This window comes from Pararge aegeria, chromosome 12 (assembly GCF_905163445.1).
Source record: "Pararge aegeria chromosome 12, ilParAegt1.1, whole genome shotgun sequence".
Lineage (NCBI taxonomy): Eukaryota > Metazoa > Arthropoda > Insecta > Lepidoptera > Nymphalidae > Pararge > Pararge aegeria.
Genome location: NC_053191.1, coordinates 2,845,050 through 2,866,625, shown reverse-complemented (window position 1 = coordinate 2,866,625; position 21,576 = coordinate 2,845,050). Strand labels below are relative to the sequence as shown.

Genomic DNA, 21,576 nt, shown 5'->3' with positions numbered 1-21,576 from the left:
ACTAATAAAGAAAAAAGATATTTCATACATTGAAAGTTTATTATAACGCACTATCTAGTTAAATAAGGTTAATTTCAATATCACAAAAATAATATTTCTACATAATTGTATTTAAAAAAAATGGACATAATAAACATAATTAAATTTGAAACACTAATAGACAGTTAGTTATCTGAAAACCAAGTTTCACTCAACATTAAAATTTGATATTTTTGTACAATTTAATCAATGAGCCCCCAGACTTTGACAATTCAGTGTATATTGTCAAACCTTATAGCTAACTTCAGGGTGTCGGTTTTTTGTGACGGTGCGCATCGTAAAAATTTACTCTCATCCTTTTTTACCTAACGCGCCCAAAGAAGTATAACTTCAATAATACCGGGATACAGCTGAACGCCGATGGATTTTCGACTCGTCTCTCATAACCATGAGCCACATACGAGCCCGAATTAGTTAGAACGTAATCAGGCACACTCCGACAAAAATCCACGTGAGATGAACCTTTATTTATATATAAGCAGAAGTGACCTCAAATCATCGGCATTAAAGATTCAGTTTCACGCAAGAATCCACTTGAGTTTGGAAAGTTACACCTATACCGTGTACGAGTCACTGAATGAAGTTGTTAAACTATTTCTATTTACTTATTTTCGATCCCAATATTAATGTTTTGCGAGAAGAAACACTTAAAATTGCGAAAGCAAAATATGCCGTGTGTAGAAGTTCCGACTTCTATCGACCCGCACCCATTTTTATAAAATTCATCATTATAATTTTTCACCCATTAGCATCCTACTACAGGACACGGGTCACATCTCAGAAGGCTTATGTCGTCCACCACCTACTAGTGTGCATTGGCAGACTTCACGCGCCCTTGAAAACAGCTGACATTATAGAGAACTCTGAAGCATACAGATTCCCTCACGATGTTTTCCTTCACTGTCAAAGAGAGTGAAATTCTTCATTAGATGCCTATCTTCATATTGAAGTTCGGAGGTCAGCCGGTGGAAAATCGTACGATGATGGGCCATCTTCTTCAATTCCGAATAGGTTTGTCCGGTCCACTCTTTTATATCGTCAAACCACTTCTTTCTTGGTCTCCCAAGGGCTCTTTTCCTGGTACTTTACCCTACAAGGATCAACCGTGGAAACTCGTACAGGGAACGAAAAACCTAACCTTCCTTTGTTCAGTTCATCAGTTTATCAGTTTTCGTTGGCTTTTGGCCTTCGTAATACTTGAGCGTTTTAGATGAATTGTCTCCATGATATTTTAAAAATTTTTCGTAATGACCACATCTCGAACGACTTTCCTTCTTTAAAGTCCAAGTGTCGCATCCATATAAAAGAGTAGACCAGACATAGCACTTCAGAACACGATACCTCGGGGGTCACAAATTTAGGGTCACACAAAACTTTTGACATTTTGTAATTGCACTAAAATTACTCTATCGGAATATGGAATGTATCCAGTTACACATGCCTTCATTTCTTTGGTTACAAAAAAAACCAACGCCGTGCTCGTGTTTTTGGCCCCCAGAATAGTACAAGTGAGTATTGTTATATGATATATCTCCGCAATCAGTCCATCTATTAACTGTGAATATATAACAGTGAAATTGCATAAATTAAAAACGCACATAATTCGTTATATGTACGTGCCGGAGATAGAACTCGGTCCACATAAAAGAAAGGCCGAAGCCCTAAGCCCCAGGCTATCACCGCTTCGGATCATTTTAATTAAAATCCGTAAGAAATCCACCGGCCTTTGAGAGAAGCAATTTCAGTTCGAACTCGATACGAACCAGCAAATTATTTACATGCCAACTTTTTATTAGACAACGATGTTATCTCATCGTTTTCTTTATCCTAAAGCCAAGCGGGCATTATCTTTTTTTTTCTACAATTTACATAATTTATCTGCGGAAAAACCTTTACCTGATAAATTATTTAAATTTTAACTGAGTAGAATATATTGCGTAGTACCTTATGTACTTGGTTTCGATGTTTCTGTTTTTTAAAATTGTACAAGGAAAACAAAAATAACGGAATAACCGACATCGGTTGAGTAGCCTGTTACGTAGGCATACGCACGGAATAGCCATAGTATACCTGTTAACCAAGCCGCAACGAATTCCGAAAACTAGCATTGAATCGTGATGCAATTCCTTTTTTACCACGCTTCCTATGGAAATTAATTGTAACACCTAGGCTAGGTAGCTCGTACCACAAATTGGCCGAGCATAGTTAATAAGTTTGGTTTTAATTTTATAATAATTAATAGTGTAATTCTTAGACTAATAAATTTATATTAGTCTTAACATCTTTTTATTCTGCATCCTGCTGCGACATAGAATATAAGTAGCCTTTTATTTATAAATAAAAACAAGCAACCATTTTCGTCCCGGTTTTTTTCACTAGCATGTGATAGTAATCCTTCATGCCCGCAAACCCACATTGCAGCAGCGTGGTGGGTCTGTGCTTTTAAACCCTACATTTTAAGTCAGGTAACCTGTGCCCAGCTGTAGAGGTCAAAACACTGATAATCACGAAATTTAAACAATTTGTTTCAAGTACAAAATACATCGGGTGTAATTTATAAAAATAACTTTTTCTGTTAGTTTGTGTTCAGGTGTAAACTCGCGATAACTTCCACATTAAATGTCCGATTGGAATTAATTAAAAAGTATTTAACTGCTATATCAATATCCTTGATGATAAAACTATTTATTTGAATATATATGAATACTGCATTACTAATGTTACCAATTTTTGTTACTACCGGCGATCTAATAAAATTTTAGAACACAAAAACTGCTATTATGATAGATAGACCTATTTCTTCCCGGACTCTTACCAAAGGTAAGGTAATAATGAGAACTTTAATTATATAACACATATTTTTTATGTATCATCAATAGTTTTCTCCGCGCACAACAAATAATGAATTTTATAGGAAGAATGTTCTACTTTTGGTTACATTATTGCATTTTTCTTAAGGATCTCCAACTTTTTTAAGAATAAATTGTAGCCTTTGTTTCTTCGTGATAGTTTAGCTTTCCTTTAGCAAAGAAATGGTTAAAATCGTTCCAGAACTTTCGGAGCCTATTTGGTGCAAACAAACAAGCCAACAAAAAAATCTTTCCTTTTTATAATATTAGTATTAATTGATAAAACATTAAAACAAAGTTTATAAGTGATACCAAAGTTGTTTACCTAAAATATAAAAAGTTGTAAACAACAAACAATAAAAAGCACATTGCGCGTTAATCTTAAAACGGAGATTTATCTTTGCCCTTTGTGTCGTGGACAATAGTGAGATGAAAGAGCTTTTTAATTTTATGTCGGAGTGCTCTTTAAGTAAACGTTGGCTAAGTTTTCCTATCTCTTTCCCAGCGTTATCCATTAGCTGTTTTCCATTTTTATGCGCTTTTCTTGTATTGTTTTGCTTCATTCTATTTAGGGTAACATTTCTGTTATTTTCCGCCCGAGGCAGTACTTAATGGTCGGGAGTAAATCGCGAATACCGGACTCAATTTGTTTTAAGCCGATTTAAAAAGCGAGGAAGCTCGATTTGTCGTGTTTTTAATTTGTAACGAAATTATCTGACCCCCAAAACTATAGTTATACAACGACTCATGGAATTTATGAATTGAAAGTAATAAATATAATTTTATCATAAAATCGACTTAGAAACGTATTTAACATATAATCAGTAAATTATTGGAAATATTTCTTTTTATAGTAAGTATTAAAAAAAATTACATTCACATGGGGCATATGTACAAGTTTTTTTTCACAATTTTATTAAGGAATACCAAAAAATTGAATTTGACGTTCACATACCCCGTAAACTTTTTTTTTATTTTCCTTTGGATTTCACCAACCGTACCTATTTAAGATAATGATTAGTACTTTTGTGATTTAACAAAGGTAAAATAAAGAAGTAAATAATGAAATCATATTAATGTTATCTCTATTATACGTAAATAGAATTCGATTAAAAACACTTTTGACGAACTCTCTGGTGCAGTGGTGGGGCTTGTGGTCTTATAAGCGGTAGGTCCCGGGTTCGAGCCCCAGCAGGGACGAATAGATAATTTATAATTTCCGGATTTCTAGTCTAAGTAGGGCGACTAGGTTATTTATAATTTCCGGATTTCTAGTCTAAGTAGCGAGTCTAAGTAGCGTCTAACTAGCGACTAGGTAATTTATAATTTCTGAATTTCTCTCTACTCTAAGTAGGGCGATTAGGTAATTTATAATTTCCAAATTTCTCTCTAGTCTAAATAGGGCGATTAGGTAATTTATAATCACTGAATTTCTCTCTACTCTAAGTAGGGCGACTAGGTAATTTATAATTTCTCTCTAATCTAAGTATAGCGACTAGGTAATTTATAATTTCTGATTTTCCCTGGCCTATTCTGTTGGGATCGGTCGTGGGTAGTTACCACCATTGCACATTTTACCATTTTACCAAAGATGAAGTATATCCAGTAAAAACTTGGTTGTACGAACTGCTTTACTTACCAGTACCATGGGCTTCGACAAACTCAAGGGTGTTGGGGGGGATGGAGCACTCCTCGTAGAACTCATCTAGCAGTAGTTGCTGGATGTGACCAGCTGGGTAGGTGATGCCCTGCTCTTTGTAGCCATCGCAGTTGGTCTTGGCGTGAAGGACTTGTGCATACACCCTGAAGATAATTTAAGTGTTGAAAAAAATTACTTGATTGCAAGTACCTAGCGCAATCAGTTCGTCTATAAAATTCGCAATTTATTTAACAAAGATCAAAATTTGTATCCAGTTATTTTGATTTAAAAACCAAACGACTACCTAAACTTAGGGAGGCTGGCTGAAAACCTGTGCGGTGCCTTATAATATAGTGTGCAACTGTACAGAAACAGCTAAAGAAGATTGACTTACCGTCTTGCGTCTTTCGCCTTCTGTAGCAAGATGACCACAATGGCTTCAGAACGAGCGTACCCGTTGGCTTTATTGTCGAAACTCTTGCACTTCCCATCAGGCGATAGTACACCTAATCTGTAAAACGAATATGATATGAAATAGATTAAAATTAGAGTTTAATACATTGGTATAGCTAGGACAACTTTGATAAATAGGTATTTGAAAAAAATATTGCCTTTGCGCTGAGCCTGTCTTCCCCCGTAGTGGGCGACAAGGTCAGATGTAACTCCGACCTGACTTTGTCTATAAAATTTTGACAAGATAACACTGGCTTCTAATAAACTAATAAGCCTCATGTGTCTATGATAACACTGGCTTCTAATAAACTAATAAGCCTCATGTGTCTATGATAACACTGGCTTCTAATAAACTAATAAGCCTCATGTGTCTATGATAACACTGGCTTCTAATAAACTAATAAGCCTCATGTGTCTATGATAACACTGGCTTCTAATAAACTAATAAGCCTCATGTGTCTATGATAACACTGGCTTCTAATAAACTAATAAGCCTCATGTGTCTATGATAACACTGGCTTCTAATAAACTAATAAGCCTCATGTGTCTATGATAACACTGGCTTCTAATAAACTTATAAGCCTCATGTGTCTATGATAACACTGGCTTCTAATAAACTTATAAGCCTCATGTGTCTATGATAACACTGGCTTCTAATAAACTAATAAGCCTCATGTGTCTATGATAACACTGGCTTCTAATAAACTTATAAGCCTCATGTGTCTATGATAACACTGGCTTCTAATAAACTAATAAGCCTCATGTGTCTATGATAACACTGGCTTCTAATAAACTAATAAGCCTCATGTGTCTATGATAACACTGGCTTCTAATAAACTAATAAGCCTCATGTGTCTATGATAACACTGGCTTCTAATAAACTAATAAGCCTCATGTGTCTATGATAACACTGGCTTCTAATAAACTAATAAGCCTCATGTGTCTATGATAACACTGGCTTCTAATAAACTAATAAGCCTCATGTGTCTATGATAACACTGGCTTCTAATAAACTAATAAGCCTCATGTGTCTTTGATAACACTGGCTTCTAATAAACTAATAAGCCTCATGTGTCTATGATAACACTGGCTTCTAATAAACTAATTACACTTTTTTTCCCTTTCCTTTGTTGGGTTGCCTGGCAGAGATCGATTTTTAGCGATAAGGCCGCCATTGTAGCTGTGTTTTATTTAGTGTATTTTTGGTTTATAATTTCATTTCTGTTAGGTGTACAATAAAGTGTATTTTCATTTGATTTTATTTTTACACTAGGTACGCCAATCTATCTTGCCCCATTCTTACTAAAAATAATTGTTCGTTTCTTACAAACTTACCTCGAGAATTGCAAAGACACGTATGGATGCAGACAAAGGTTTGAGCCGCCGACGATGGCAGAATCGCAATGCCCATCACGGATCGCCCTGAAGGCATGCTCTAAGGCGTAAAGAGAACTTGAGCAAGCTGAGTCCACGGTGTAAGACGGACCGGTGACTCCAAGCCAGTAGGAGATGCGGTTGGCTAACATAGCGCGTGAACATCTGAGAACAAAGAGTAAATTATAGTTACAGAAAGCTAAGCTAAGCTAAGCTTTTTGACGACCTCCCTGGCGCAACGTAGAGCGCTGTGAATTTACGCAGTCCCGAGTTCGATTCCCGACATGGCGAATTCAGAATGTTCTCTGGTCTGGTCTTGTGGGAGGCTTTGGTCGTGGCTAGTTACCACACTATCGACAAAGACGTGCCGCTAAGCGATTTATTGTACCGGTGCGATGTCGCGTAGAAACCGATTAGGGGAATGACTTCTATACTCCGTAACAGGTTAGCCCGCTACCATCTTAGATTGCATCATCACTAACTTAGTGGAATAAATAAAAAAGAAAAAAAAAGTCATATGTCGTATCTCAAAATTAGTATTCATGACAGTGTCACAACAATACCACCTGGGATACAAGGTAAACTTAGATAGGCCTAACTTTCTAAAATCATGTAGATTCAAGCGTGGACGATGATATTAGGCCTCGTATCCGATCTTGAATTATGATATATGGCCTCGTATCAGATTGTGTTTTAATGCCAAAAAGGAACCGCACTAAGCCCTTCTCATTCTAAGAGAAGATCCGTGCCCTGTCTGGTAACGGGTCGATGACGATGAGTGCAGAGGTTGAGCCGAACATAGATTAAAAAAAAAGCACACTTTGGTATTAATAAAATAATTACGGATTAAGTTTCCCACTGTAGCGCGATCCATTACGGAATTCAACTCTGCTGAAGATTAACAAGTCTCGAAGTTAAGTTGATTAATTAAACAAAACTTATCTTGAACACAACCAAAAGTTCCGCTTAAGTACTTTAAAGACGTATATTAGATTAAACTTCACTATTTTAACTACAACACAATTTATTCACATTCAAATCTAAGGCATTAGGACAGTAACAGCATTAGTAAGTTAGACAGTTCGACTTGGTCAAACCATCTCCTTTCTACCATCGAACTGCGAGGTACCGAAAGAATCTGCACCGTTACGTTGTTGAAATACCATCAACACGTACGAAGCGTTTTCCTTTCTGATCCGCACCGCAAAGGCCTGGAATGCCCTCCCATCTTCCGTCTACCCAGATTATAGGTATCGGGGTATCGGTACCTTCAAATCAAGAGTGAATAGGCATCTTCTAGGCAAGCGCGCTTCATCTTAGGCTGCATCATGACTTAACATCAGGTGTGATTGCAGTCAATCACTTGTCTATATATTTAAAAAAAAAAAAAAAAAAATAATGAAAAACGTAGTTATATTTATTTATATTCGAAGTGAGATTGGTATTTATTTATATAATGAAACTGCAAGCTCTACCGATCCGCGATGACAGGTGAAACGCCAAATGCAAAATCAGGTATGTCACGTCTATATAAACATAATTTTGCAGGTAAAGGGGAATGTATGATTTAATTATTTTTAATATTTTTCGGCCTACGCACGTTTCGATTCGAAACCAGAGCATCCTCATTATTCATGGAACAGATTTTATCGATAGGGCCACGAAGTCGAAACACTTAAAAACTAATAAAATCTTCACTTAAAGCATTTTACTCATAACTGTTATTCATTCGCAATTGCGTTAAGTGCAGTTCAAATGTCGAGTGAAAAGCCTCAAGAATTACTTTCAAATGACATCGAGCCTCTAACTTTAAGGAAAGTATTATTACATCAAAGAAGAGTTAGATCAATAGTTAAAAACCTTAAGCGCAAGGAATTTTAAAGCGATTAAAGTTCTCTATTGTAGCGCGATTCATTATAGAGTTTACTGTTGGAAATTAACAAGTCTCAAAGTTAAGGAGACTCTTTGAAGCACTCGCGAGCTCTTTCTAAAGCGTGAGTAGGTAAGTTAAAAGGTAGTTGTTGTAATAAAAGCTTTATTATCAAAATTAAGCTTAATTTGCTATACTCCGCGAAAAGCAGGAGAATCTGTGTGGTATAATTTATAATGACTTACAATTATTCATTGTAAAGTCAACATCTCCTGAGGATGCTCCGGTTTCGGAGCGAAACGTGCGTAGAGGGTACATTGCCGAAGATCTGTTTGGTATGGAGTATAAGGATTGAAGAAATTATAAATTACACCACACAGATTCTCCTGCTTTTCGCGGAGTATAGCAAATTGAGCTTAATTTCGATAATATATCATGGATACTTTGCGGAACAAAGTAACGCCTGCTTCTATCCAATGAAAGCTTTAACCTAACTTAACCGTATAGTTTAAGGGGTTGAAGGAAATCCAAAGGTATATTGACAAAAGCCATAAATTTTTAATATAGGTACATAAATGAAAAATACAATACGAACAATAAATTGTTTTTTGTTCTGTATCTCCTTTTTATTAACACAAGCAGGACCGGTAGACCTATAAATTACACTCACCCGGTTACACCGAAACCGTTGACCTGCATTTTTTCGTAGAACCATGTTTTTTCAGACTCCGAGAAGCAGGCGCCTATAAACACTCCAGTTTTAGTGTTACGAAGCTCCTTCGGGTTAAGACCTGTAAATAAATAAAAGTTTTTATATAAAAATATGACAAACAACTTAAAGTTCTAACAGACCGATTTTATTACCATGAACACCGCCAACAAGAATTATGATAGATTATTCATATCGAAAAATTATTTAAAAGCTATTTAAAAGCTAGCTAATAAGAAGATCAGCATACTTAATATGCTGATCTTCTTATTCAAAGTCAAAGTCAAAAATATCTTTATTCAAGTAGGCCCATAGGTGGCACTTTTGATGCGTACACTACATGAAAATTACACGGTAGTGAGATGATGGCGATAAACATATTCGTAAACTTAAAACTAAAACTACGAGGGTTCCTTTTTGATCTACTAGTTCACATACTTGAAATTAAAAAAATATATATATGAATAGTTTTGGTCATATGAGGCCTCCTTAATGATTACATTATTATTTTAGGTAAGAACTTGTTGCATTATTCAGGAAAATTACCACTATCATAAGTAGCTGAAACTTATGTGCCTATCTAATATACTCGTATATCTATGTGATACTAAGTCAAACGCCTTAGATAAATCCATAAATTAAGCACAAGCCATTTTTGTAGCTAATTAAAGTAAGTAACAGCGTAATGGAGACTTCTTTACATTTTAAAGCTCATGGACATCGGCATTCAACCTGAGTGCCTCATATAAATGCTACTTGGATTTGATAACTGAATGTTATTAGACTCAGTGTTGGTATAATACTTTAACGCAGAATACTCGCTTCTTAATAATTTGATTGCTTAGTACAAACAAATTGACATATTTAATATAAGTTTAGCTAAGTTCCTAAATTATATTTTGTAATGTACATCTGTATTTAACTTAGTATAGGATTTGGCTAGCTGTAAGTAAACTAAGGATATAAATAAATAAATACTGCAATAGAACGAGCAAATTTCATCAAGCAATCTGCTATCAATCCACATAAATGGAATGGGTGCCTTATATTATGTGTCTTACAAGCATAATGACTTCTTGGATATCTGGAAACGTTTAATGTTAGGGTCTTCTAAAGATATAAAAAGGTTGCATTACAACTGACTGACTCTCAGAAGCAGAGAGAGTTGTACGGAAGGGCATAACTTTACGAGGGCGCAGTGGAACGAGATCTAATGAGATTCGAATCGAAGAGACCATAGATCACAAACGTGCAGAAAGATAGTTGAACCGTAAATCATAACAGAATTACGATAAAGTCTTATTTTATTTCCGACAAAAGACCATCTGCTATGCAAGACCATCAAGCATAACTAAAACTTTGTTCCTACAATTTATATACGAAACTTCAGCTAATTTCGAATGCCTGTTAAGTAAAACGAGTCCTCGCAATCTTTATTGAACAAGTACTTACTCTTATCTTTAGAACCATTAAAACTTCTGTTCAGTAATTGCTATAACTCGATATTGTCTTTGACCGTCTCAAGTATATCCGAAATTCAGTCATTTAATATTCAAAGTTAAGGGCCTTGTTTGTTATTTAAAAAAAACTTATAAGTTCTTTGACTACGAAAGTGAGTAATTTGTCAAGTGAAAAAAGATTATTAATGGACTTCCATAATTTAGACGCCGCCATCTATAACAGTACAGTGCTAGAAAGAACTTACTGGTTCCAGTGAGTGGAATGATCTGTACCCGGCTTTAAAATTTATAATTTCGCACTGACTACCTAGCCCCAGGGTTGAATTCTGCAAACGGCATATTATATGAGGGGCATATTATTTGCGCTTAGCAAATTTTGTATTCCAAGATCAAATCTATGTTTGTGTTGTCTATGCTCCGCTATTTTACGTTCATTATTTATAATAAGCTCGTTTATTTAAATTTAATAAAAGTTTTTTTTTTCATGTTAGACCGAAAATATAAATAGTAGTAAAGATTTTTGGGACACAGATCGTCCGAGTTAGTACTTACTCGCTGCTTATTCCTGACACCAGGCAGCATTGCTTTATACATTTCTATATATATTATAGGTTGCAAATTCAAAATTCATTTATTCCAAGTAGGCCTACTATATAAGCACATTTGAAACGTCAATTATGTATGTTTGTAGTGACTCTACCACCAGTTCGGAAAGCAGAGGCGGCAAAAAATTCAGTAGTTGCTCTTTTCCAACATCAACATTTACAATCATTTTTCTATCTTGTAGGAGAGCCGTAGCTTAATTGGATAAAGCGCGCCAGCGATTCGCGATTGCCAGAGAGTCGAAGGATCAAATACTGTCGGTTCCGAAAATTTTTATATGCAATTTAAATTTATAAAATTGATAATTCCCCCAAGTGTAGCTATACACCCTTATATGCAACCACGCCTTTAGGCTGTTCCGGTTTTATTACTGGCACATGCGGCTTAGCACCTACACCTTAGGTCGATGGACAGACGGCGGTACATTGTAAGCGATGGTGTGTCACATGTGGTTATAATATCCAAATAAAATATATGTAATAATATACGAGGGGCATCTTCTCATAGCGAGTCGTTAAGCTGAAGTGGCAATGGGCAGGACACATAGCTCGGAGAACCGATGGACGTTGGGGTCTTAAGGTGCTGGAATGGCGACCCCGCACCGGTAAGCGCAGCGTAGGTCGGCCCCCAACGAGATGGACAGATGCAGGCGAGTCGCTGGGAGCCGGTGGAGGCAAGCGGCCCAGGACCGTGTATTGTGGAACTTCCTACAAAAGACCTATGTCCAGCATGATGATGAAGATCTTCTCATATTCCCTGTTCCCGTGCAGATTGTTTGTATCCCTTGTCAGGGGATATAATCGGGGTATATAATTTTTGTCCCCTGCCTGTGCTAACCCAGCTGTGCGGAATTGTGGATTCCACACGCCTTTGAGAATAAAATGGGAAACTTTTAGACATACGAGTCACGAGGTTTTCCCTCACCGTTGAAGCAAGCGATTTTACTTGCCTAAAACGCTCATAACTTAGAAATATTAGATGTGCGTGCTGGTATTTGAACCTAATCACTAGTTAGGACGTCGAGGGGCCAAGTTCGAGTATCTGCTATGACCCAATACAACATATGAACATAAATAAACAACATATTGATTAGAGACAACACCCCGTTTATAATGGTTCGTAGTTTAACACGCACATAAATTATGCACACACAAACAGTACGACAGATTCCGCCCCAGGGGCGCAAACCGGCTGTGACGTCACAAAGATAATAACAGATCATTATCATTCAAGAGCTGAATTCAGCACCTTTAGTACATGATTTGAACGCTCGCAATCGAGGAGTCGTTTTCGAATAACGACTCATTACTGCCAAAGTGCATTCCTTTTTTTTATTTTTATTTATTGAAAGAAAGTAAAAATATATCAAAATTGCAGTGTTGCACATAATGTATGCACCTTACCACCCACCCTGCTAAAATTGGACACATACATATGCTCAAATAACAGAATCGTCAGGATATCACTGGTTATGCGTGGCAAAGTAAAAGGTTTCAGGTTAAGTTAGGACTACATTCCTTGGTGAGTTGGCGTAGATTTCCATCTTGAACCGAAACCAGGCACTCTCACTTGCTGGTACGCGATGATGAGTTATAAGCCACACCCATAGTCCACCCTACCACGTATTCGCTGGTTGGGTGGTAACTAGAAGCGGAAGTCTCCCAGACCAGACCAGAGAAAGTTGAGAAATAATAAACACCCAAATAACACCTGCCAGCAAACCTGCCTTGGAACAGCGTTTTAAGCTCAACGATGAAACATGTGCCGATCAGTGTAACAGCCAAAGCCAGAACTAGACCAGAGACAATTCAGAAATAAAATACGAGAACTCCAACTCAGAACCACAGCGGTCGAAACTAGTGGCATCAGGTCCACATATTTTTTTTTAATGTCTGGGTTTTTATATGTGTATGATAAGTATTTATGCATATGTATCTATCTATATATATAAAAGAGAAAGTGGTATGTTCCGTATAGGCTCCGAAATGGCAGAACCAATTTCAATGAAACATTCAGCTTTTATAAAAAAATTAATGATAAAAAAAAAAAACGTTTATTTCGTTTCTTACATTTTAAATGATACATGTTGTGAAGACCTCCTAGTAAGCATCAAAATACCTGATCAGGAGGCCTTACTCTTCCATAGCAAAAACAAGATAAAATTAAAATAAAACGATTGAGTAGTGTGTCTTGGTGTGTATGGTGTGTTAATGTTTGTGTGTGTGCGCGCGTGAGTGTGTGTTTGTGTGTGAGTGTGTGTGTACATGTTATTAAGTGTGTCTATATCCATTACATTTTAAATAGAAAAAAAAAAATATGATTGTTTAAATTAAATGATGTAATAAATATGATTGTTTAAATAAAATAAAGCAAAATACGCTAGTTGTTTATAAAAATGTTCATCAGCTATTTTAGTACCCATAACACAAGCTACGCTTAATTTGGGGCTAGATGGCGATGTGTGTATTGTCCTAATATATTTATTTATTCATTTTACTTTCTCGCTAATGAGTTTGATATTCGAAAATGACTCCTCGATTGCGAGCTAGCAAATCTTGTACTAGGTTACTGAACGGCGGACGGTGCGAAACATTTCGCTCGAGTTATTTCCATTTTACAAACGTGGAACATCCGTTCGTGATAACAAATTGGAAAATGTAATTTCACGATCTATTTAAGTTTATTTGTTGGGTTTTTTTTGCTACTGGCTTTTACTTGCGTATGCAAATCATCATGATCGTAGGAAAATAACGGACCTGTATTTTGTCAAACATTACAGTATATTTAACACAATAAAACACCCGTATTCATGTTAGTTCAATAACTAGGTAACATTAAGAATATATCTTATCTTTAAGTTAAGTGTAGCTGTTGACGATCTCCGTGGCGCAGCGGTGAGCGGCCTGGTTTTTAAATTGAGGTTCCAGGTTCGATTCTCAACAGGGGCATTTTAAGAATTTATAATTTCTGTCGTCTCTTGTCTGCTGGGAGGCTGCGACCGAAGATAGTAACTAAAAACATGATGCTAAGCGATTTAGCGTTCTGGTACGATGTCGCGTAGAAACCAATTAGAAGTAGTAGGTACCTATGGGTTTAATGTAACTGCCATACCCGAAACAGGTTAGCCCGTTTCTATCTTAGGCTGATGCAGCCTCACTTACTAGCAGGTGTGATTGAAGTCAATGTCACTTGACAGTGTTAGATAGTGGAAAAAAAATATATATATTACAATTTTCGAGTTCGTTACACAACGACTTTAAATAGGCTGATGTTTGTGTTTATGATCTGTTTATTTGTTTTTAGGATTACGAAAAAGCACTTTTAGCTTAAGACTTTTTCCTAAGCTAAAAGTGTTATTTCGTACTTTTCTCTAAGAAATTATTTAAAATCAGAGGTTGCAAGTTCGTCCGTGTTTTATCGGATTACGTAAACCATCGTAAACTGTTGGTTTTTCCGGAGTAAAATAAAAATAATTCGCTTTATGGACCACAACGACTATTGCGTCCATATACAAAAAATTTTAAAAAGAAGAGAAAAAAAAAAACACAAATAATTAATTCATTTTCTAGGTTCTTGGTAATAATGAAAATTTGTTTTTAATAATAGAACAATTGAAACCAAACCATCTACATTCATTAACTACTACGTAATTTGAAAATACCTACAGCTATTTTCGACGACTCTTTGGATTATTGAAAAGACAGGATAAAAGCAGATAAAGTCGCGGACAACAGGTATCTATTACTATTATGAAGATGAAGAGTTTGCTTGGTTTGAATGCGAATCAGAAAATACTGGTACGAATCGGAAAAAAATGTATTCTGTTAGATAATTGATTTATCGATCAAGACTATAGGCATTAGAACATCACACTACGACCAATAAATAGGAGTGGATCATCAATGAAAAATGTTGCAAAAACGGAAAACAAAATATTCCCTTTGGGAACCTCGATGGATTACTCTTATCTGACCATCTCCTCTGTCTCCTCAAGGGGATAATTAAGTATAAAAGAGCGGTCTGTCCATCTCCCGACGAGGGGACAAATTTATATATGTATGACTTTAAAAAAAGTTCAAAAAAAAGGTCCGCGATAGCATGTTATACCGTCAAATTCGCGGGGAAACGCTTGTATTAAACAGCCAATCTCTTGAAATAATACTGCCTCATTCGAGCCAAATAAACAAGGCATCCAATTAGCTAAAAGAGGAACACGCCAAACAAAATGGCGGACAGAAGTCGTCCAAAATTGATGTCTCCAATGACCACAGCGAATTTAATCTGCGACCGCCGAATTTACGGATCAAATAAATTGATCTCATTACAGAGGGAGGTAAGGAAGTGCGTATTCTTTGAAAGCTCCTGAAGATTCACACCGAAGTGTAATTATTGGAAAGTCTAGTCCGTCTAGTTCATTTTGAACACATTACCAGCTATAGGGCACGGGTCTCTTCTCACAATGATTAGGGTTTAGGTCGTAATCCACCACGCTGGCCAAGTACGCATTGGTAGACTTCACACACCTTTGAGAACGTTATGGAGAACTCTCAGGCACGCAGGTTTGCTCACGCATTTTTCCTTCGCCGTTAATGCAAGTATTATTGTAGAGTTGCTTAAATTAAAACACGTAACTTCGTTATTTAGAGGTGAAATAGAGGCACCGCTTCTATATTATAGGTATATATTTTCCTAATAAACTATTTCTTCATCATCATCATCATATTTACAGGGATTACAGGGCACGGGTCTCCTTCCACAATGAGAAGGGGTTAAGGCCGTAGTCCACCGCGCTGGTCCAGTGCGGATTGGTGGACTTCACACACCCTTGAGAACATTATGGAGAACTCTATGTTTTTCTCCACCGCCGAAACAAGTGATATTTTAAGTGCTTAAAACGCACATAAACAAAAAGTTAGAGGTGCGTGCTGGGATTCGAACTTCTGGGCTATCACCGCTTCCTACATTAGTTATTCCTTATACAATTTATGAAATCTATATATATATATAATGAAAATGGTCTTCGTTTGAGGCTCAATCACGCCTAAACCACTGATCGTATCGACATGAAACTACCACCATTCGATGCGAAATCTTTCCTAGATGGTTTATGGCTATCTAATTTTTGAATTCCAACATTCCTTCATTTTTTTATTGCTGTTTTACTTTTATGAACATTTATCCCGCTAATAAAAACAAAAGATAAGCATTTTCTCTTGATTCTTTTGTTTTCATGGATTTCAACAGAGTGTATTAAACGGATTATGGTTTTTTACATTCAGCTAAGAATCTACTCACGGTAGTGGAGAACGGTTGGACCAATTGGGCTTTTTTTTTATCTTCAGAATTGTCAGGAGAAAGTTTTGTATGTAAGAAAATTTTAAAAAAGCCCGATAAAAAGTTAAAATTTCGATGATAATCGAAGAATTCCCATCTATATAGTCACTCACCACGAAATCTCGGGAACCATAAGACTTAGAAACGTGAAACTTGGTAGGAATATTACTTTTGCTATGTAGAGGTCAGCTATGAATAGATTTTAAGAAATTAATTCCCCAAAGGGGATTGCGGGGGCGTTAACAATGAACAATTCCCGTTTTTAAACTATAGCTCCTATAGACTTCAAATTTGGTAGGAATCTTCTGTAAGAGGTGTAGAAATAGGCTATGAACGAATTTTACGATAGCTCACCCCACAGGGGGTTGCGGGGGTGGGTATTAACAATTAATATTTTTAATTTTCCAGCTAAAGCTCCTACAAGCTCCAAATTTTGTAAGAATTTTCTATAAGTGATGTAAAAATGATTTATGAACAAATTTTACGATATCCCACCCCAAAGAAGATTGCGGGGGCGTTAACAATGAAAATTTTCAATTTCCAAGCGATAGCTCCTATAGACTCCAAATTTAGTGAGAGTATTCTATATGTAATATAAAAATGATCTTCGAGCGGATTTTACAATGAATCACCTCCAATAAGGTTCGCGGGGGTGGGTGTTAACAATAAAAAATTTCAATTTCGAAATATAGCTTCTAAAAATTCTAAATATGGTAGGAATCTTTTATTATTCACATAAAGAACATCTCAAAATGGATTTCAATAAAGTCTACTTCCGACAGGAATTGCGGGGGTGGGTGTTAAAATCTAAAATTTTTATTTCTAACCTGTAACTTCTACAGACTCCAAATTTGGTGGGGATCTTCGTATATGTATTTCCTTACAACAATCGTCTTTTTGGCAGCGGAGAAAAAGTCATTGAGAGGTTTCAAAAACTTAACTTTACATGTAGCTATCCCAATCAACGGACTAAGAATTTCATTTTACTTTTGCAGACTACATAACCGACGAATTCTTTTATTGCGGGATCGCGAAAATGTAACAGATTAAAATGAATGCATTTTCCAAGCACATGAGATGTGGAAAAGAAATTTAGTTACTTATTCCAATAGAATTCATAAAAAACATGCACAATTAATTTTCTATAAAAAATTGATGTCACGGAGAAAATTTTAGTTAACAGAAAATTCGTCGCACTTGAACCTAGACAGATTTCAACTTCACATATGAGACTTGCAATGACTTTAACTTAAACTTTCAATGCTCATTTCAAATTTTTTTCTTCATGTCAATTATTATTAATTTTTGGAAGAAAGGCACGGAAATGTTATAATGATTGCACATTGAAAGTTACAATGAATATTAGTGAGAAAAATCACCTGGATGAAAGATACAGGCTAAATCGATGGAATTTGGAATTTGAGTAAGTCTAAACAATATCGATGCTTACAGTTCTATCCGAGGGGCCTATTTATGTTCATACAAAAATAAAAAAAAGGAGAATAATAAAAATATGAAAAAAATAAATAAAAATGAAACATAAAATGTAATTTATTTCCTTTTTCAATTCGCCCAGCGAAACGGGCTGGAAACGGCTAGTCTATATATATAAAAATGTTATGTTTACGCTTCAAAAACGCTTCAAAAAGTTGTGCAGAACTTTTTGCTGCTGCTTTTTGATCGGGCTGAAATTTTAGCATAATATATAATCCGCATCAAGGATTGTTTTTATCTATTTTTTGCATCAGTCACATATCCGCGACCGCGAAACTAAAGTTTTTTTTAACGATCGATGTACCAGTGACCGCGCCATCTACCGAAAGCGAGAAAAACACTCGCTGACATATGTAATTAATGTATTCTCATTTCTCAACCATTCCATAAAAATGTGCCACAGCGAAGCGTGGCAGGGTACACTTAGTTATAAATAAACGTGGGTATGCTAATACAGAAACTAAAAATAATAACACTAAACAGAAAACGAATCGCTATGTTCATAACGGTGTAATATAAGGACTATTACAGTGAAGTAATTTGTAGGTTTGCGGGGTGGGTACACAAAACATTTCAAGGTTTTCGGTGACTTATTAACAGAACATAATACTTGGTACTTACAGTTCATTGCCTGGTTAAAGTTAATTTGTTTGCTTGGGCTATAAAAGACTTTTTCTGTGTTGGGTACCCGTAAACTTAAAAATGTATTTGCAGTATAAAATTTTAAAAAAACGTGTGTCTACTTATGTGCATGCGTTAGAAGTTATATTTCTTTCGCGTAACAAGATAAAAATCTTTTCAAAAGTGTTATCTTTGGCTTATTCTATGTTTGTAGAAAAAACGACACTAACAATAGAAAAAAGGTGTTTAATACATTAAAAGTTTTATTATAACTAGTTATCTCATGATCGGACAACCTAGTTTCACTACACATTAAAATTTAATTGTACAAATAAATCAATTAATTCCCCGGAATGATCCCGCAGACTTTGTCAAATAAATTGTACAAATTGTCAAACCTTTTTTTGAAAAACTAAAATGTTGACTATAGCTAACTTCAGGATGTCGTTTTTTTGTTACGGTGTGCGCGCGCATCGTAAAAATATCATTTTCCTTAATGCGCCAACAGAAGTATAACTTCAAAAACCTTCGGTTGTCCAGCAGTGGACTGTTATAGGCAATTGCTGTAGATTGTTGAACCATACTTTGATTCAATGATATACAGAGAGAATAAATTAAGAATTTCGCATGGAATTAAGAATTTTTGAATTGGACTTACCAGCATCAATAACTGCTTCGTATGCCTTCTCGAGGAGTATCCTGCACATGGGGTCCATGGTGTGAGCCTGCTTGAAATGTACGCCGAAGAACGATGCGTCGAATTTGTTTACATTGTTTATCTTCCCCGTCCTTTGGGGAATCTCAGGGTGGGCGAGTTTCCATCGTCGGCCGTCCCCTGATATCAGGTCCACCTATAATGAAACAAGCGCGTGAATAATGGTACATTATCAAACAAGTATGGTACTTCGTTCTTTGCTTATTATTGCACAACCATAAATCGGCTTACAAGAGGTGGTTAAAATATGGTACCTATATTGTATTTTTTACACCACTCGTTTGATAACGCCTTATTGTATAGCCTAGTATTGAAAAGTCAAGCTCGTCAATACATCCTACAGGCTTAGCGGGTAAGTAATGGAGTGGATAACCTACTGGAGTCTCAAGGGCTTTTATGATTGGAATAAAATTTAAGTGGAAGTGGAAATCGAACCCACAGACTAAGACTCAGAAAGCAGGGTCGCTGCCCTCTGCGCCAATCGGCCGTCAACTGATATGATGAGTGTTTTTTTTTTTTTATCTTGTTAGTACGGCATGGCCTCTTACACCAACTAGATAGAACTACATAATTTATGGATAACTATAAGACAATAGAATGAAATATGACTTTAAACATTATAAAAGACATGATATTAATATAGTGTACTATAGTGATTCAATATGCTCCGAGTATATCACCAATTCACGGAAAAACGCTGATGTTTTACCTTGTTAAATAGATTCTCCTGTAGGTGTATTACTGAATCGGAGTCAGGGAAGTAGCCAGATACTCCGGTGATCAGCACCTCATCGCCGGACTTCGGATGCGACAGCCGGTGGCCCGAGGTCAGCCGATCTTCTGTGACTGTTACTGGTGCCATCTTACGAAGAATAAAAGTAATGCTTTACAAATGAACAAAGAATTAATAGTATATTAATTCTTAGTGAGCAAATGAAAAAATAATAATTAGTATATTCAGTATATTTATATTTAGTATTAGTTAAGAAAAAAAAAACTACCGCAACATGGCTGAGCTTTGTGATTTTCCACACAAGTGTAGGACAAGCGGTGACACAATTTTTTTTTAAATTATTATTTCAGGTTGAAATCTTAGTATTCATCAATAGCCTATAACAAACAGTTGACTGTTCTCAGTGAGCCCTTGACTGCAATCTCAACTGGCGAAGATGCGATCTAAGACGATAGCGGGCTAACCTGTTAGGGAGTATGGTAGTCAAACCCACACACCCGATTTTGTCAAAGTTTCTACGCACCGGAACACTAAATCGCTTAGCGGCACGTGTTTGTCGGTAGGATGGTAACTAGCCACGGCAAAAGCCTCCCACCAGACCAGAGCATAGAAAATTCAGAAATTATAAATTCCCAAATGGCCCCTGCCAGGAATCGAACCCGAGTCCCCCCATGGGAGGGTTTGCCCATAATCACATAACAACAATACGAAATATCATCGCAATAATATATAAATAAAATCATCATTAATCCAATCCAATCCGGGCCACTAAAGGACACAGGTCTTCTCTCAGAGGTTTTGCCTGCAGTCCACCACGCTGGCCCAGTGCGGATTGGTGGACTTTGACCTTTGAGAACATTATGGAGATCTCTCAGGTTACCTCACGATGTTTTCCTTCACCGTTAAAGCTAGTGATGTTTTAATTGCTTAGAACGCACATAACTCAGAAATGCGAGCGTGCTAATTCGAACTCTGCAACCCGAAAGTGAAGCCAAAGTTAGCCACTTGGCTAACAGCGCTTCAGCTTCAGCTACCATTAATTATTTAATTCAAATTATAATTTGAATTCCATACCGTATTATACATTCAAATTAATTTATGTCCAACGTAACAACCCAGTGAGGTCAATAGTGCATTTAATTTACAAGTCAAAAATGTTATGTTCACATATGTAATTATGGTCACATTGTTTTCTTTTATAAACATAAAATTATAATATATTTTACTTTCAACCGATTTGAAAACATGTGGATGATATACATTTGACGCGATACATTTTTTTAAAGCAGGGTAACCAAGTTCGATTCCCGAATCTTTAACTTTAAAGTTCATATATATAATCTGTTACCAATAATGTTAGGTGATGGTGATAACTACATTCGTTAACTTTAAACTAAAGCAAGGAGGGTTCCAAACACGCTCTGGTCTAATAAGAGCCCACGACAAACTGGAACCAGTTTTTTTTTGTTATCACCATCTCACATTCGATTTAATATCTAGCTATGACATTAGAGCATTTCATACCCAAGCTTTTTTATCATTCATGTAATCTTTTATCTTAATATATATGAATCTCCTGTCACGATGTTTGTCCGCGATGGACTCCTAAACTACTTAATCGATTTTAAATTAAATTGGCTCACCGTGAGCAGTCTGGTCCAACCGATGAGTTAGGATAGCTTA

At 36.2% G+C, this 21,576-nt stretch overlaps 1 protein-coding gene across 1 annotated transcript in view; it reads right to left on the bottom strand.

Annotated features, from left to right (window-relative positions):
- The window catches only part of LOC120627910 (fatty acid synthase), a 55,463-nt gene that overhangs the window by 30,729 nt on the left and 3,158 nt on the right, over window positions 1-21,576 (bottom strand). Inside the window, exons 2-7 of the mRNA XM_039896034.1 lie at window positions 19,870-20,022; window positions 19,104-19,296; window positions 8,895-9,015; window positions 6,316-6,519; window positions 4,922-5,038; window positions 4,528-4,691 (exon numbers count right to left, since the gene is read on the bottom strand). Of these exons, the coding sequence (XP_039751968.1) occupies window positions 4,528-4,691; window positions 4,922-5,038; window positions 6,316-6,519; window positions 8,895-9,015; window positions 19,104-19,296; window positions 19,870-20,022 (952 nt within the window). The remainder of the gene's footprint in view (window positions 1-4,527; window positions 4,692-4,921; window positions 5,039-6,315; window positions 6,520-8,894; window positions 9,016-19,103; window positions 19,297-19,869; window positions 20,023-21,576) is intronic.